We start from the raw sequence: 12843 nt of genomic DNA on the forward strand, positions 1-12843 counted from the left end.
TTTCTTCAGGAATTTCTGAATATGACCGGTGACTTTTTCATTAAACAATTTCGCCTGAATCCTAAACTTTAATATTTCTTGTAGATTAAACCTGTTTTCTCCATACAGGAACTTATTGTGAGACATCTGTTTCGCTCCAGATTATTAAAGCCATTAAAAACCTCAAATTCTGCTGAAAAGGTTTCTTTTAACCCGAATTTGATTGCTTCGGCGACTTTCACATTGCAAGAGCTAGTTGACGTCTCCTACCCTTTCATGAACACTCCTCTATACCTTCATTTATATCTACGCAAATTACGAAAAAAAAGAAAAAACGCAACCTTGGGTAATTTGAAGGTGTTGATACAAAGCCTATGGTTTTATTATTCAAGATAATTTTAAACAAACAAAACACAAATCAAATTTGAAACTGACACCCTAAAGTTTAGATAATAGAAAAAGGTTTACTCAGCTGTCTGACATTTTTCTTCATTCGAACCTCAGTATCAGAAATTTTACTTTCCTCGGCTGTAGAGTTTGGTGAGATCCTTCTTGACATCATTTTCGCAACAATTCAACGAATGTCATATTGAAAAGTCTTTTTGGAGTCATTTAAAAAAAAAAGTCGAGCAGTTGGAATCATTACTCTCAGGAAAAATATCAATCTTTCCCACTGGGTTAGGGGCTCTCTATGCGGTATGAAAACAACTCTGAAAAAATATCATTAGTTTCTCGATTATGAAGAGATTTGAAAGTCTTGGTAACTTAATTTAAACTTCAGAGCGAAGAGGCGCCCATCAGTTAACGGAGGTAAGAAAATCTTAAAGAACTCCATCGTTAGAACTCTTGTAAAAACCGAATATCATTCTAATTTAGTAACACAGGATCAACTGTCTTGTTCATCACTTTACTGACAAACAAACTCAACGAAACAAATCGCGGAAGCTCTGTAACTTCCTAAAAGCTTTCCAGAATTTAAAAGCGGTGATGTGAAATAGATTTAGCTTTGTGCGCTGACCGAAAGCATTTCTCGTAGAATTTTTTTCTCGTTTTAATCAGACATATGTGTTTCCCGTGATTCCTTTTTTGTTTCAGAGAATTTCGCTTGAACAATTTTTCCGGTTCCTATTTTCCAAACAGGTGGTTTGGGCGTAAAAGGACAGAGAGTATCAATAAACTGGTGCGAAACGTCATTTTATTGGTAAGAATATGTTTTTCTTGTGTCCTTCCTGTCAAGTAGATGTTAAGCAACCAAAACATGGCATTTATTAAATTTTCTGTTCTTGAAATGGTTACGATCAAGACAAAGATTGGTTTGGTTGATCCAACGAAACAAATAGTAATACATAAGAATAATCACATTTGCTAAAACTGTGATTTCGCTTTCTCTAACACAGTCAGCCCAAATGGTTAAATGTATTCGTACTATAAAACTTGCTGTAAAACACCTCGAGTTTTTGCATGCACCATGAAATATTTGATCGACAGTTGATGAGAATTACTCGGCGAGAGGATCAAACGTTTTCGAAAGGGCATTATTTTTGGAACATATCCTCAGATAAGTACGAATTCTTGTAGGAAGCAGCGTTTTTGACAGGAAGCTACCTTAGAGTGTACATTATTTGCCATGTGACGTCTGGGCAACAGCTTTATATGACATTGCAATCATTTGTCAACTCAGAGATCCGTAGGAGAAGCTTGGACAGACCACAATTAAACCTGCCTTCGCGTTATGTGAGCTATTATAAGAGAGTTTCTGCACCTGGTTGTCACCAATCGGCGAAAGAATTAAATATGATCATTTGGAAATTAATACAAATATTGATATTCTATACGATAGGTGATAAAATCGATTTATCACTGAATTAATTTCTCTTTTACTCTGTTTTACCCGTTTTCAGAAACTATGGTTGCAGTGGAACCCCCGCTCATTATGGCACTGCTTTTGGCAATTTATTTGAACGCGTGGAATGGAAATTCTAGTGCCTTCGCTACACAAGGTGGGAAATGAAGTTGTTAATGTCATGCTGAACTTTGATAATGTTCCCGGAGCCTCTTAAACAGGCAAGAGCAGATCGCAAAAGCGCAAACGAAACTTGAGTTCTTATCCAGGAGATGGCTGTGGAATATTGCTCTTCTTTCTTTGAGGCAATGAACTCTGCCGATCTACAGTGAAACCTAAGACATTATTTCCCCATCCCACTCGTTGTCGTAAAAACCAGCGGGGTGAATGTTCCTCTTTCCACATAAAGTACTCTTCTAGAATACTGGCGCTTTTTCTCGTACCCATGTTCCGGTACGAGTGGGCATTAGGGTGACAAACCCTCACGTCAAATAGCAATATTAATTATACGATAGTAATAATAATAATGATAATAATAATAATAGTATTATTACAATTTCTACATTGTTGAAAAAAAATAGATAGTGACAAAGGTGTACTGACACTACTATTTCTTTAGAATGTGGGGTTTTGGTAAACAGCACATTGAAAAGTCCAGGATATCCATTTAGATATCCAGCAGGTATGGATTGTGAATACTCTGTTCCTATTCCACCCGGAGGGCCAATGGGAATATATTTCGTTGACTTTGATGTGGAGTTTCACCCATCATGCAGGTAAGATAGTCCTCTCTGCCACGAATTGATTATTTTTTCATTAAAGGCGTCCGGTCCAAGAGTTCTGTTTCTGCTATTATGTTTGGATGCTACTCTTGCAAAATAAGCTTCATAAAAAATTCAAACTAGGGCAGATGATTTAGCTGAAGCAAACTTTACAACACTCGTCCAAAAAATGCAAGGAAAACTTCCTTCAAACCTTCGTATCATTATACAAGAAAATATTTCGTCATTTCCGTTGCGTTTCTCTATATGTGACCCTCCACAGGATTTCAGGGAATAATGTGAACGCACGCACACGGCACGTTATGACACGCTCGCACACTAGTGGCATAACACGCTTACCGTGCAGATATGCGCATAACAACAATTGATTTTAAAAAGTGTGTGTTGTTCAGATCTGGCTAACACGGTATAGAACTTTGTTATTACAACACACTAGATTTTTTTGTTCCTTTTTTAACAGTAAATTATTGTGAAAATGGTGTTTGTACAGTGTATTACTTACAAAATACAGGCGAAAATGAAGATCTTCTGTCCTATCCGAAAGTTGTAATAAAAAAAAGGAAACATCCACGGCAAATCACGGCTCTTTCCCCCAGGATTTTCACAAGGAATTCAGTGAACACTAGGTCCGGAGGAGCTCAGTTTGAACACATGAATTACTTTTTTAAAACTTAATTCTTACCTGTAATATATAAATCCTTACCGCTTCTGTAAGTACCGAATCTTTGTGAATCCTTTCGCAACAGATATCCGGCTCTATGTCCCTACGCGGTCGCTGTTCGTCACTCTATGTAAACCGGCATTTTTTAAATAAATAACTGCTAGTTAGCTAGCGCAAAACGAAGCTTTCCTAGAGAAGCCACGAATTATTTCTTGTACGCCGATCTTGGCATCTTACGAGCTCTTAGTCTTTAGAACTGCGGTCTATACCTTGCGCAACGCAACTGTAACGCGAGGATAATTAAAATTAAAATTGTCAAAGATATTAACGAGTTTTTCAGTTCGCAAACTGAGCAAACTTAAAAGTTTCAAACTCCTCTGGACCCTGTGCGTGCATTCACTTGCTTTTGGTTTCCATAGTTAAAACATTTGCACGCACAAAGGAACAAGCCAACGCTTCGTGATCGTTCATTATCAAGTTTCAAAATGCAACCTCAAAGTCATGAATTCTCATACTTTCTGAACTGCGGAAAAGATTCAGAGTCCCTGGCAGAAGATTGTTTTCGCGCTAGACCAACAGAAGTGGAAGATGATCAACCGTACGTCTACGGTTCTGACAGCAGCGACAAAACTGATCAGGAAATTGACTCCGATGTTGACATTAACTTTTCGGAGTGTGATTTATCTGAACGATCGAAAGTGCAGGCGTGTGAGTTGTGAGTTTTTCCTTTCTGAAACAAAAGCTCGGTATTTGGAACAACTTATTATTCTGAGACAAAGTGAAATTAAGTGTATCCTCGATCGCGCGTACATTGTGTGACTTTTCTTTTCTGCATCTACAACAACTTAATTATTATGGGAAAAGTGAATTGAAGTGAACAGCATATAACAAGTATTTGACTACCGAGCTCCGACAGCATATATTGAACCTGACAGAAGTAGTTAAGTAGTTCACAGCACTCAAGTGTCTCCATCAGCATGAGTCGGAGCCTACTTCTATGCCGTCATTTGATGATGATTCGGACTTCTCAACGCTGAATTCCAAAGCAATTGCATCTCTGGTGAGTTTCTGTAGCAGCCTCCCTGCTCAGACTTATCAGAAAACAGCCACATTCAGTAAATAGCCCACTGAATTTCAGCGTCCCGTCCTGAGCACACTCTGTCAAAGCCACAAAGAAAACCTGTCGCTCGTGCTTTCTTCGCCAATGGTGCCATCAAGACCACCTCTGCAGCCTTTTGATCAGAACGTCTCCCTAATAGTATCAGGCAGCCACGGTCCAACGAATCAGCAACGAACCAAAGTAACCGCAATTGTAGCGAAGGGAACTGAGATGTTTACTGCCGCCCTTGCTTCTGTTGATGTTCTCTTCACGGACGACGAGATGGCCAGGTGCAACACGTCAGGAACTAAAGATTTCCAGCAGTTGGATAGCGGAAAATCAGGCTTTCTTGTGTCCGTTTTATAAAGGAAGTTTGACTCGCTATGTTTGAGTGAGCAGTGAAATCAGATAGCCGCTCGCATTAACATGAAATATAGAGGAAAGAGGAGGACTCTTATCCACAGACTTAAGAAAACTAGTTTATTATTTTATTATGTTTAGTCTATCATTTAACATGAAAACATTATGGGTCGGTTAATTGAACAGAGTTTAGCCATTGTTCAACAAAACTGCCTTCTGAGTTATTTTGATTTTGGCTGATCCTCGTAAGTAAACATTGCTAACTATTAAGAGAATAAAGAGGGCATGAAACGCAAACTAGAAAATCATTTATGTGCCCAAAATAATGCATTTACAAAAAGGTTAGGTGACGACAGTCAAAGTAATCTATAACGCTTAAACTTTGGCAAATAGACTGTCTGTTTATAACAAAAGGGTATAGAAGATATTTCATTATTTTGTAAACTCCATCCGTAGAAAGAAAAAAAAACGACGACGCTACCACTGCACCACACGGACTGTCGTACTTGTCGGTTTACAAATTTAACAAAATAAATAAATAATGCCTCGGAGACTAGCAGAACAGACAAACACGGTGAGAACACCGTTTACACTCGAGCCGTTTGCTTTGCATCATACAGGTTCGCTCTTATTATTTTAAAAGCTTGTGCTTACTACCTTCAAAAGTTCATGCACGATTTCAAGAGCAGAGGAGTCTACTCGTTCGGCCCGTGTTTCGCAAGCTGTTTTAAGAAAATGAGGAATTCGAAAATGTAAGAAAAAACTCAAACACAGTTTGAAATAATGCACAACAAGTCGAGATAGTCCTTAATGTTTGGCGAATTAGTTACACTGAATACTGAGTATCGTACATCGGTCGGGCGTATCGGTAAGCTAAAAAGCCTTAAAGCTTAGGACATACTTCTTGTACAAATCGAAAGCAACTTTAACTTTAAGAAGCGTGTTATAAAATTGGCACGGTCACCGTGTTATATCGTGCAAAGTTGCAAGCAAGATCTTAACCCGTTCCTTTGTTTCTAACGTGCGAAGCAAGACAATGGCTGCCAAGTTAATGAGGCAGGTAACTTAGACGCAGCTAATGTGCTAAAAGCTCGTTCTTTTGTGTAAGCGTGCTAGTGTACCGTGAGCGTGCGTTCACCTTATTCCCTGAAATCCCGTAGAGGGTCACATATTAGAAACGATAGTTAAATTTGCCAGCTTCATCCCTAGCTATGTCTCGTGGTTTCCAATTAGCTCAACGACTTTTAATGTCGTTTCAACTATCAGTGGATCTTTAAAATTGTACTTTATTCTTTCATTCTATCTTTGTTGAAGATTAATTATAGTCAAGTAAACTCGATCATGGATAATATGTTTTTCTGTGAAAAAATCTTCGATTAATATTTTCCTCACTAGTTATGACATAGTGAAGATTGCTAATGATCAGAACTATACCCTTGGTGAATACTGTGGTCGGAGGACTGGGCAGACAGTTGCTGTTTATGGAAACTTCGCCTTGATAACATTCCACACAGACTCCTTTGTCGGAAAAAGAGGATTCTTCTTCCGTTTCAAAACGGTTCCAGCTGGTTTGTATAGTTCTTAGGATGGAAATCTCTCAAAATGTTTAATGAAGTGGTGACAGTGTAATGTTATCTCAAAGAGAGAAACAAAATAATTATACAACTGAAATCGTTTTTTATCAGCGGCGTCACTGAACCTCTCATGGACGATGGCAACTATTTCCTATAGGTAATCACATGATTTCGAGTGCAATTTGGGAAAAATCAACACAAGTAAACTATTTAAAAGCTAACCAAATTGCACGAGCTCCTAGGGTAAGTTCAATGTGTAGTTTATGAAAACGTTACGAGTCCTGATTTGTCCCAATTTGCAGGAGATAAAATCGTGTGATTACTTGATAATAATATACATGCAAAGATTTGACTCAGTTTTCATTGGTGCGGCCACTTACCTTTGCATTGTTTCCAGAGTCTTGGGGATCCTCCCGCAAGAATCAGGATCAACTTTTAAACTTTCTGTCAGGAACAATTGAGTATTTGCGATCTTTCTCAGTTAGAATTGGCTTTACACGAAGGCTATCACTCTCGCAATGTAATCCCTGTCATTCGTACTAGCTGTTGCGTAAACTCTGATGTAATTTTGTTCAGGTCCTCCAGTTCTTACCTTTTAAACATTTTTGTCATAGCCGTTTTTGGGAGCCCATCACTCACCGACATTTAGCCAGTTGTTTGCGCTTTGCTGGACGTTTTGATTTTAATCAAGCACAGGCAACCCAAGCTCGCGTCTCGAGAAAAAGCCAACGATTAATTCATGGACGCGTCACGCGTTGTGTGACTCGGTGTTAAGTTACGAGAGGAACCGTTGAAAATTTGAACACGTTATAAGGAATAGTATGGGGAACGAAATACGGTCGATTTACGACGGTAAATATTTCGAAATATGAATATTTTACACGTAAAACCAATAACACTTACTCACATCCTGTGTGTCCGTTGTAGTTTCTGGTGATTACTTCCGTTTTAGGCTTTACCATCACTGTTATTCCTGTCAAAAGACGTAGTCAAGGCTGCACATTCCTATTTCGACCGTTGTCCATTCGGAGATGGTTTGCGCACCGACAATCCTCCCGATCGGCATTTTTCTTAGCCATATTTTACGATGTAAGATCATTGCACTCTGAGACATGTCTCAATACCAAAACTCCCCGCGCATTTCGTTTTCCATATATGTTATTATAAAACGAATGCGGAGAGATGTCGTGTATTACCAACTTCGTCTGACTACGAGCTATTTTTCATTTCATTTTTTTTTGCAACTTTTCGTTAGCCCCACCCAAAATAACCTTACCTGCCGTTGTGGAAGCTCTCCCAGGTTACAGAGTGAAAATTCCAGTGACTGGAACTCCACCGATATACACAGCAGTAATACGAAACTCTACCGTGTTGGTGAACACAACATATGCTGCAGCCTTTCAGTTCTATAAGGAGTCAAATTGCACCTCTGTTGCCTTTAACAAGTATGGATATGATACGAGAGAGTTCTCTGTGATTTTTAAAGGTAAGGACATTTCATAAATCTAAGAACATGACTCATCTGAGTTAAATAAGGTTCTGAAAATTCTACCCCTACAATCGAACCTGTATTAACCTCTTCACTGCAACAAGGACATACGGAGTACGTCCTGTACCCCATACTCGGTACGTCCTAAATCATAGTACTTGAATGGATAGTTCCGGAAGTTGAACAAACGATCAAATCACAAATAATTAAACCCATATGGAATGGCGTGGTGACCGCTAAATACAGGTTGGATGCATAATACAGGATCCTCAAATGAGGGGTATTAAAATAAAGATAAACAATGCAACTTTTACCATAATTGACCACTTAATGTACAGAATCTCGCTCATAAATACTACTTACTTTGATTTTGGGAGATTTCGGTAGCTACGGTTACTACTATTATTGTAGATAAAACGATCTTGGCATTAATCAAAACTGAACTACTTAAACAGTTGTAAAAATAAGGTCTGAAAAAAGATTCAGGCCCGTACGGAGTTTGATCCCATGACCTCTGCGATACCGATGCAGCGTTCCACCAACTGAGTGAAAATAAGGTCGGGAAGATGGCGCTCCTATATTCATTTTTTCATTGCAGTTCACATGATTTCATGTATTCACAGTCCTAATTATTATTGCTACCACCATTACTACAACTGCTATTTATTTTCCTCTACACTTAGATTCAACTTCATAACGCTTTGTTCTCAACTTAAGGTCAATGGTGTTATTGACTGGAGTTTATTGATCTGGGGCCTTTTTTAAATCAGTTTTGCTGGTTTTCCTTTCCCTTACTTTCCTTTCTTTCAGATTGTGGACATGCCTGTTCTCCGAGGTTCAACAGTCGCGTTGGAAATAAACTCTTATGCGAGAAGGTGACAGCAACACAACTAAAGAGGTGTCTTTCGCCGTTGACGGAAACATTGTAAAATGCTGTGAAAAGAAGGCACAAACAAGCTTTTTAGTGCCAAGTTGAGCTCTGATTGACAACAAGCTAAGGCTCAGGGCACTTGTACACTGGCATATGAACCTACAGTAGACTGTATTTTTAAAATTAGATTCACTAAGGACTAGACTAATAATTATCGTTGCTTTGTATTGATAACATGCTTGAGCTCGAGAGCCGTCCTTTTTCATTTCAAAACTTTAGGTTGTTTAAGATAAACACCCGAGGGTACAGTTTGAAAATAAAAATCTGCCTGAGTTCTTTTCCAAAGGAATAACCGTAAAAAATAACTCATAGGAAGGTTGAGTAAACAACAACAAGAACTTTGAATTGATAAGTTGATGTATTCACAGAAGTATGAAGAATAGTTACATGGACCTTTTATCCGACGGACTGTTTGACGACTTGGTTTTAGGTTCTGGGATCTAATGAACTTGAGGTTCTCTGTAAGAGCCAAGAGATAAGCCTGAAATTATTGAGAGAACGTACGTCTAGTGAATATACTAAATTTGAGAGGCTGCCTCTGTAACCCAAGAGTTGAGCCTAGCTGAAATTCTTGTGATTCTTAGAGGCTTTTTCTTTTAATGGTCATTCTTTTTGTGGTGCAATCTGTGCCCTTTATAAGGTCATTTCGCAAGTTTTCATTGCACATACTTACTGTGAAACTAACGTGCACATTTAAAAAATAGAGGCTTTTCCTGTATAGTCTGACTTTTCAAGAAAATTAATACGTCCCTTTAACTGGCAAACAGGTGCAGTAACCGTAAATGCTTTGTTTCTCTTGGAATTAAGGAAATACCCCTTCTTCAATTAAAAAATACAAACCCATCCTCAATGTAGGAAAAATGAACAATATTTTGGAAAGGTGCTTTTAGCAAGTAGTTAAATGTTATTGTACGACTAGAATTATATGGCTATCTATTAAGAACTACTGTCCCTTAACAAGCTCTAAAACTCCCTTTTCATGTATCAAAACTGTATCTCATTAAAACCCATAGGCTCTGTCTGAAAAACAAAACATGATCATAGTGACAACTGTGGGCTCAAGCTTAACAACAGTAAGGATAAGTTCATATATTGACGTCAAATTTCGCTTTCTACTTTATTTTAAGCACTCATTTTTGAGAGAAAATGATAAGAGTTTTGAGAGAAAATTATAAGAATTATATGGCTATATGTAAAGAACTGCTGGTCCTTATCAAGCGGATTGTTTGGCAACTTGATCAACCTGAAAGGGCTGTGAGTGAACATGAGTTTGTCTAGGTTTTTTATTAAATGGAAAGGCTTTCTCTTCAAGAGCTAAGGATCAGTCTAGCTGAGATTATAGTGACAAATCTAGGGCTCAAACTTGTGTAATAAAATAACCTTAACGAATCAATGTTTTTACAGGGAGCTGGAGGCTAATAATATAACCTTTTTACGTGAGGGATTGTTTGACAACTTGATCAACCTGAAAGGGCTGTGAGTGAACACGAGTTTGTTAAGGTCTTCTAATAAATGGAAAGGCTTTCTCGGAAAGAGTTAAGGATCCGTCTAGTTGAGATTATAATGACAACTCTAGGGCTCAAACTTGTGCAATAAAATAACCTTAACGAGTCGATGTTTTTACAGGATCCTGAGGGTTGATTATATAACATTTTTACCTGAGGGATTGTTTGACAACTTGATCAACCTGGAGCTGCTGTGAGTTAACACGAGTTTGTTTAGCTTATCTAATAAACTGAAGAGGCTTTGTCTGAAAGATCAGCCTGAAGTTATTGGCAGAACGCAAGGGCTTAAAACTAGCAATAGTCAGAACTAGTTCATTTACTGCTGTCAAATTTTGCTATATGTTTTGTTGAAAGCCGTCATTTTTAATCGAAACCAAGTAGTCTGGGGTGCCATCTGTGCCTTTTATAAGGTCATTTCGCAATTTTTCATTGCACACACTTACTGTTAATGAGTCGATGTTTTTACAGGGAGCTGAAGGCTAATAATATAATCTTTTTACCTGAGGGATTGTTTGACAACTTGATCAACCTTTACCGGCTGTGAGTTAACACGAGTTTGTTTAGCTTATCTAATAAACTCTAATCGCTCTGACGAAGGGCTAACGCTCGAAACGTTAGCTTTTTTACCCTTTACGGTGGCTAATTACGTTTTCAACCCAGTTGTTAACACTAAATTACCTGCTATACTCTCCCACCGACGCAGCACCACAGTTTCTTTAGAAACTTACCCCTTTATTCATTTGTCTCCGAAAGAACCGAGAGATCAGCCTGAAATTATTGGGAGAACGTAAGGGCTCAAAACTAGCAATAGTGAGGACAGGCTCATTTACTGCTGTCAAATTTTGCTATATGTTTTGTTGAAAGCCGTAATTTTTAATCGAACCCAAGTAATCTGGGGTGTAATCTGTGCCCTTTATAAGGTCATTTCGCAATTTTGCATTGCACATACTTACTGTGAAACTATCTTGCACATTTAAAAAATGGAGAATTGTCCTGTATAGTCTGATCTCTAAAGAAAGATAAAACGTCCCTTAAACAGGCAAACCGGTGCAGTAACCGTATATACCTGTTTTTTCTCTTGGAATTAAGGAAATACCCCTTTTTCAATTAAAAAATACAAACCCATCCTCGATGTAGGAAAAATGAACAATATTTTGGAAAGGTGCTTTTAGCAAGTAGTTAAATATTATTTTACTACTAGAAATATATGGCTATCGATACAGAAGTGCTGCTCATTAACAAACTCTAAAACTCCCTTTTCATGTATCAAAACTGTATCTCATTAAAACCCATAGGCTCGGTCTGAGAAACAAAACATGATCATAGTGACAACTTTGGGCTCAAGCTTAACAATAGTGAGGATAAGTTCATATATTGACGTCAAATTTCGCTTTCTACTTTATTTTAAGCACTCATTTTTGAGAGAAAATGATAAGAGTTTCGAGAGAAAATTATAACAATTATATAGTTATATGTAAAGAGCTGCTGCTCCTTAACAAGCGGATTGTTTGGCAACTTGATCAACCTGAAAGGGCTGTGAGCGAACATGAGTTTGTCTAGGTTTTCTATTAAATGGAAAGGCTTTCTCTGCAAGAGCTAAGGATCAGTCTATTTGAGATTATAGTGACAACTCTAGCGCTCAAACTTGTGCAATTAAATAGCCTTAATGAGTCGATGTTTTTACAGGGAGCTGGAGGCTAATAATATAACCTTTTTACGTGGGGGATTGTTTGACAACTTGATCAACCTGGACTGGCTGTGAGTGAACACGAGTTTGGTTAGGCCTTCTATTAAATGGAAAGGCTTTCTCGGCAAGAGTTGAGGATCAGTCTAGTTGAGATTATAGTGACAACTCTAGGGCTCAAACTTGTGCAATAAAATAACCTTAACGAGTCGATGTTTTTACAGGATCCTGAGGGCTGATGATATAACCTTTTTACCTGAGGGATTGTTTGACAACTTGATCAACCTGGAACTGCTGTGAGTTAACACGAGTTTGTTTAGCTTATCTAATAAACTAAAGAGGCTTTCTCCGAAAGATCAGCCTGAAGTTATTGGGAGAAGGCAACGGCTTAAAACTAGCAATAGTCAGAACTAGTTCATTTACTGCTGTCAAATTTTGCTATATGTTTTGTTGAAAGCCGTCATTTTTTATTCGAAACCAAGTAGTCTGGGGTGTCATCTGTGCCCTTTATAAGGTCATTTCGCAATTTTTCATTGCACACACTTACTGTGCAAGTATCGTGCACATTTAAAAAATGGAGGGCTCAAACTTGTGCAATAAAAAAATAACCTTAATGAGTCGATGTTTTTACAGGAAGCTGAATGCTAATAATATAACCTTTTTACCTGAGGGATTGTTTGACAACTTGATCAACCTTTACCGGCTGTGAGTTAACACGAGTTTGTTTAGCTTATCTAATAAACTCTAATCACTCTGACGAAGGGCTAACGCTCGAAACGTTAGCTTTTTTACCCTTTACGGTGGCTAATTTACGTTTTCAACCCAGTTGTTGACACTAAATTACCTGCTATACTCTCCCACCGACGCAGCACCACAGTTTCTTTAGAAACTTACCCCTTTATTCATTTGTCTCCGAAAGAACCGAGAGATCAGCCT

General features: G+C 38.1%; 1 protein-coding gene across 1 annotated transcript; it reads left to right on the forward strand.

Annotated features, from left to right (window-relative positions):
- Window positions 1–663: 663 nt before the first annotated feature.
- Window positions 664–6309, forward strand: LOC149043144 (CUB and peptidase domain-containing protein 1-like). The gene is made up of 5 exons (XM_089213700.1): window positions 664–789; window positions 1120–1180; window positions 1881–1979; window positions 2442–2598; window positions 6120–6309. Exons 3-5 carry the CDS (start codon window positions 1886–1888, stop codon window positions 6307–6309), a joined length of 441 nt encoding a protein of 146 aa, XP_089069826.1. The 5' UTR covers window positions 664–789; window positions 1120–1180; window positions 1881–1885.
- The last annotated feature ends 6534 nt before the right edge of the window (window positions 6310–12843 follow it).

This window comes from Pocillopora damicornis, chromosome 7 (assembly GCF_964200805.1).
Source record: "Pocillopora damicornis chromosome 7, jaPocDami1.2, whole genome shotgun sequence".
Classification (NCBI taxonomy): domain Eukaryota; kingdom Metazoa; phylum Cnidaria; class Anthozoa; order Scleractinia; family Pocilloporidae; genus Pocillopora; species Pocillopora damicornis.

What these genes read in the sequence shown, in the direction of transcription:
- LOC149043144 (XM_089213700.1), top strand. Translation starts at nt 1,886, where the DNA reads ATGGTTGCAGTGGAACCCCCGCTCATTATGGCACTGCTTTTGGCAATT. An exon ending in TAGTGCCTTCGCTACACAAG is followed by an intron (nt 1,980 to 2,441) that starts GTGGGAAATGAA and finishes CTATTTCTTTAG; the next exon opens with AATGTGGGGTTTTGGTAAAC. An exon ending in GAGTTTCACCCATCATGCAG is followed by an intron (nt 2,599 to 6,119) that starts GTAAGATAGTCC and finishes TTTCCTCACTAG; the next exon opens with TTATGACATAGTGAAGATTG.